The sequence below is a fragment of the Sinocyclocheilus grahami genome, unplaced genomic scaffold (genome assembly GCF_001515645.1).
Source record: "Sinocyclocheilus grahami isolate Dianchi unplaced genomic scaffold, SAMN03320097.WGS_v1.1 scaffold2070.1, whole genome shotgun sequence".
NCBI classification, from domain to species: domain Eukaryota; kingdom Metazoa; phylum Chordata; class Actinopteri; order Cypriniformes; family Cyprinidae; genus Sinocyclocheilus; species Sinocyclocheilus grahami.
Genome location: NW_015507249.1, coordinates 64,708 through 70,744, shown reverse-complemented (window position 1 = coordinate 70,744; position 6,037 = coordinate 64,708). Strand labels below are relative to the sequence as shown.

The 6,037-nt window shown below is 43.8% G+C and overlaps 1 protein-coding gene across 1 annotated transcript in view; it reads right to left on the bottom strand.

Moving 5' to 3' along the window:
• Positions 1-6,037, bottom strand: part of LOC107573921 (transcription factor p65-like) — a 17,044-nt gene that overhangs the window by 7,257 nt on the left and 3,750 nt on the right. The window contains exons 2-4 of the mRNA XM_016260378.1: positions 2,316-2,354; positions 1,591-1,727; positions 1,350-1,495 (exon numbers count right to left, since the gene is read on the bottom strand). Of these exons, the coding sequence (XP_016115864.1) occupies positions 1,350-1,495; positions 1,591-1,727; positions 2,316-2,354 (322 nt within the window). The remainder of the gene's footprint in view (positions 1-1,349; positions 1,496-1,590; positions 1,728-2,315; positions 2,355-6,037) is intronic.

Sequence of the window (6,037 nt, the reverse complement as noted above, 5' to 3'; positions counted from 1 at the left end):
CTCACACTCACTCACACTCACACACACACACACACACACTCTCTCGCACTCTCTCACACTCACACACACACTCACACTCACTCACTCACACTCACACTCACACTCACACACACACACTCTCTCTCTCTCTCACACACACTCTCTCACACTCTCTCACACACACACACAAACACACACTCTCTCTCTCTCTCTCTCACACACACTCTCTCACACTCTCTCACACACACACACAAACACACACTCTCTCTCTCTCTCTCTCACACACACTCTCTCACACTCTCTCACACACACACACAAACACACACTCTCTCTCTCTCTCTCTCACACACACTCTCTCACACTCTCTCACACACACACACAAACACACACTCTCTCTCTCTCTCTCTCACACACACTCTCTCACACTCTCTCACACACACACACAAACACACACTCTCTCTCTCTCTCTCTCACACACACTCTCTCACACTCTCTCACACACACACACAAACACACACTCTCTCTCTCTCTCTCTCACACACACTCTCTCACACTCTCTCACACACACACACAAACACACACTCTCTCTCTCTCTCTCTCACACACACTCTCTCACACTCTCTCACACACACACACAAACACACACTCTCTCTCTCTCTCTCTCACACACACTCTCTCACACTCTCTCACACACACACACAAACACACACTCTCTCTCTCTCTCTCTCACACACACTCTCTCACACTCTCTCACACACACACACAAACACACACTCTCTCTCTCTCTCTCTCACACACACTCTCTCACACTCTCTCACACACACACACAAACACACACTCTCTCTCTCTCTCTCTCACACACACTCTCTCACACTCTCTCACACACACACACAAACACACACTCTCTCTCTCTCTCTCTCACACACACTCTCTCACACTCTCTCACACACACACACAAACACACACTCTCTCTCTCTCTCTCTCACACACACTCTCTCACACTCTCTCACACACACACACAAACACACACTCTCTCTCTCTCTCTCTCACACACACTCTCTCACACTCTCTCACACACACACACAAACACACACTCTCTCTCTCTCTCTCTCACACACACTCTCTCACACTCTCTCACACACACACACAAACACACACTCTCTCTCTCTCTCTCTCACACACACTCTCTCACACTCTCTCACACACACACACAAACACACACTCTCTCTCTCTCTCTCTCACACACACTCTCTCACACTCTCTCACACACACACACAAACACACACTCTCTCTCTCTCTCTCTCACACACACTCCCTCACATTCTCTCTCACACACACACACACACACACACACACACACACACACAAACCTGTGTATCCGTCGCTCCTGTAAGTCGGCCTCATAATACCCGTGTTTGCAGTCTTTGCCCACCAGCTCGTGTGGGTGTGGCTTGTACGGCTGGTTCTTGGTTACCAAGGAGATGCGCACTCTCAGCGGCCCGCTGTAGTTGTGAACCTATGAAAAGAGGCGCAGAGAGTCACGTGACCCACGGTGTCACGTATCAGGTACAGCATGTGTCTCTGTGTTTAGGAGCGATCTCAGCGTCTCACCTTGATGGCGGGGTGTGTTTTTGTGGACTCGTTGCTCTTCTCTCCTGGGATGCTGCCGGCCGATCGACCCTCGCATTTATAGCGGAAACGCATCCCTCGTGCTTTCGGCTGCTCGATTATCTCCACGTACGGAGGGCCTTTAGACAAACACACAGAAACACAGTTACGGTTGTTAAGTGCTCAAATTGTGAAATATTATTACAGTTTCAAACGGCAGTTCTCTCTGTTAAACTGTAATGTATTTCTGTGATGCGCAGCTGTATTTTCAGCATCATTCCTCCAGTCTTCAGCGTCACATGATCTTCAGAAATCAGTATAATATGCTGATCTGCTGCTCGAGAAACATTTCTGATTATTATCAATGTTGAAAAGAATTGTGCTGCACAATATTTCTGTGGAAACTGTGATGCATTTTATTTTTCAGGATTCACAGATGAACAGAAAGTTCAGAAGAACAGCATTTATTTGAAACAGAAATCTTTTGTCACATTATAAATGTCTTTACTGGCACTCTTGATCAGTTTAATGTGTCTCTGATGAATAGACGTGTCTCTGAAAGTGCAGTGAGCCGTGCACAGCTTGGTCTATTATTATCGTGAAACATAATGTGACTGTTCAGTAGCGGATCTCAAGGTAAATGTCGCTGTCTGAGAGAGTGACTAGAGTCAATCCCAAATACAGTCCCAGTGTAATAACATGACATGAATACAGCAGACTTCTCCTACCTTGGGCCACCGGGGACGGTCCCCACTGGTGAAACAGTCCTGAAAGAACAAGGGACGAGAGATCAATACCACAGAGAGCTCAACTCTCTCCAGCGACGCCATACGAGTCAAACCGGCCAAAAACACACCTAAACCAGACAAAACCGGTGACTCTGAGAGAATAAAACTGGGCTGATCTGATAACAGCTGTTCAGCAGCTACAAAATATCATTTCTTTATTACTTTGATTTTGGGGTCAAATACAGCAGGACACGTTCTACACGGCAATCTAAAAGAAAAAGTGTCAAATAATAGTTCAAATCAGGGGTGTGCGATATCATGATTCTTGTTTGTGGACGATTAAAATGTCGCCATGATCTGCTTTTGAAGGAATATGGTAGTATCAGGTCTATCAGGACGCCTAGGGTTGGGTATCGTTTGGGGGTTTTTTCGATACTGGTACTTTTAAAGCGGTTCCGGTGCCTGAACCCATATTTATTAAAAAATAAATGAATAAAAATTCCCCCAAAAATGATGGATTGGCCATTAGCACTATAAACACACGATGTCTGGATGCCAGAGGGCGCCCTCGCACAGAGAATCCACACATCCAGCCACAGAAGCACAGAGCTCACCACCCTCCAGGAAATCCCTCATATGCACAAAGACATCGCTATTATAGCTGTAACCGAGTAAACCGAACATATAAACGTTTTGAATGATCAAACAAAGACAATAAACACTCGACTGCGACAATATAGTTTATCTGTGTTATTCAAGCCATCTCTGGTATGTTCATAATAGTTAAGTATATTTATAATCCATTGCTTATCGAAGCATTCTTTTTAAAGTAGCCTGTGGAACATATTTTCTGCCTCGTTCTGTGACAAGAAGCCTTATCAGATCACAGAAGGAAGCATGTGGCTGGTGTTGTGGAGTAAAAAGGTTATAATGTTCTCTTTTGTTGACAACAGGTTTAGAAATGTGAACACAAGGGAGGTTTAGCTTTAGGCGTTTTAATGTAAGCATGTTTAGCTTAGTTAACGTAAGGCATCAGAGCAAGTGTAATTACTGCATTCACGCACTCCTCGATGCTCTCGTTTCCAGAGTTGTGCTTTTAAGTCTGAATGTGAAACAACATGGACACTCTCGTTACTACAAAGATGTGTTGGATCTGTATTATTAGAGCTTTCCCACTTGAGTTCACGTGCGTGTTCTCAGTCGGGGAATTATTTTTCTCGTGCGGTGCCGGTGATGATGCTTCTCACGTCCGTTTCGAAGAACCAGAGGACACATATTTCAATCGATCGCTCAGGCATTGCACCGACATGAGGCACCGAAATCTGTGTTCTGATTCTGTTCTAGTGCATACTGGTTACACAGGTACCGGTGCCATATTGGTACCCAACCCTACTGACGCTTCCGTCTCAATCTACTGAACAACGACACACACATTCACATCAGATGTTACTCAGCGGTAGAGTTACACTCACGCACACTGCACTTATTCACAATCACAACAACAGTACATTATTTGCATGTGCTTCAAAGTCTTGCCGGTTAAACGTTTCATTCTCGTGCTGTTCTGACATGCACTTTTTTCGGAGCGCGTACACCTGAAAAAAAAATCCTGTCAAATAGCTCCTGATTACTGGACAGTTATCTTTCACGTCTGACTGCACTAATACTGTCAAAAACACACAAGAGTTACATATAAACACAGATGGTTATGTCTAAAGAGAAAGAAACAGCTGAGAGAGAAACGGACGCATGCAGCTCTTAAAGTGACAGCAGCCTAATGGCGCTTTTCCACGGCACGTCTCGCTTTTGGGGAGTTTTCCACTGGGTTCAGTACCTGGTACTTTTTTCAGTACCACCTTGGCTGAGGTTCCAAGTGAACCGTACCGTTACCAAAATGTGACGTGTAAACCCTGCAGATTGGCCGGAGAGAATAGTCACTACCTGCGACACGAGACACTAGACCCGCTAGATTTAACTTTTTTGAAACGAACGCAACAGATTCGAACGAGCGCACCTTTTTTTAAACAACAAAATAATGGGCGTTTTGTGGTCTGTTGAGGAAGTACAGACGTTCCTCTTGCCGAGGAGCGGATCCAGCGAGAGCTTGATGGGACGACGCGGAATGAAAAGGTTAACGACATGTCTATAATCCACTCTAAAGCGGTACTAAACTGCAGTGGAAACACAAGCTGAGTCGTACCGTCCAGTGGAAAAACTCAGTACGTTTTACCGTCGTACCTAACAACGCCCCTTAGCTGTTCACTGTAAACCATGGCTTCTCAGGGATTATTGCTTTAATAACACACAACTAATTCTTTAACTGGGCAAATAAACCAAATGCAAGCAGCCATTAACAGAAGCCAGGGACCTTAAAAAACGGACGCAAAGAGGAGAAAAGTAGTGATGGGCGCGTTCGAAACACTGCTTCACGAAGCTTCGAAAGATTTGCGAATCTTTTGTCTCGAATCAGTGTTTCGGAGCACGCATCAAACCGGCCAGGTCACGTGATTTGAGCAAACGAAGCTTCGTTACGTCACACTGTTTCGAAACGCCGATGGTTCACCACTAGGGGGTGTTGGTCTCAAAGTGAACCCACGAACCACTTGCCCAGTTAATCATGTGACATGAAATCCCACGAAATTTTACTATTAAAAAAATACAGAATTCAGGGCCAGATGTTGTGGGTTAAACAAAAGATAGCTTCCCTTTAACACAGATGGCTATATAGTTTAAAAAATGTGTAAAAACAAACATTCAGTACTTTCAACGAATCGCATCATACCTTAACAATAACAAAATGAGCTTACGATAGAATTAAATCCACCGCCTTCTCCTGACTGATAACACTACTCTAGCCTGCTGGTTTTTATAGACAGCTCTAATGAAAACACTTAATTAAATAATTACACAAATCAGTTAATTCATTAAATCAATTAGTTCATTGTGTTTGATTATACTTAAAACACATAACACAAGCACTAATATTTAATAGTATTTAAGTGTTTATTATTTATTTTAAAAAATGGTATTTCTAAAAAAACAGATTTCCATTTGTTTTGCAAGTTTGTTCTGAGTTCTTGATGCTTGTACAAGGTTTGCACCAGCAGGTGGCGCCAGCGCGTGCCTCGAAACATCGAATCAGCAACTGGTTCAATGCGTCGAAAAGCTTAGTTTCTCCCATCACTAGAGAAAATACTGCAGCAGGCGGAGAAACTCACTTCATGCGCGAAATATTGGGGAAAAATGCTAAATACTGAATTGTGTCTGAGGGCAACTGACTGTCTTCAGAAACGTTTCAAATGAATATTAAAGTAGCGCAGCGCTGCGGTGTTTGCGGCGGAAACGCTGTGTCTGCTGCTGTATGAGCGCCCCCTGCTGTCAGAGAGTGGATCTGCGTCTCAAATGTCCCCAAAAATGAAAGTCCCGTCATTATTTACTCGCTCTCATGTTGTCCCGAACCTGCATTAATCTCGTTCTTGTGCCGAACACAAAAGAAGACTTTTATATTCAACAGAAGAAAGAAACTCATGCAGGTCTAAAACGGCGTGAGAGTGAGCTAACGATGACAGAATTGTAATTTTTTTTGCGTGAACCGTCCCTTTAATGTTAATAAAACACCACCATGCAAAGAAAAATCCCTCACTGCTCTTGAACTTTAATACGGTTGCATTAATAAGAATCAGTGTATAATTGATGTATATAGTGTTTTATTTTTATACTCG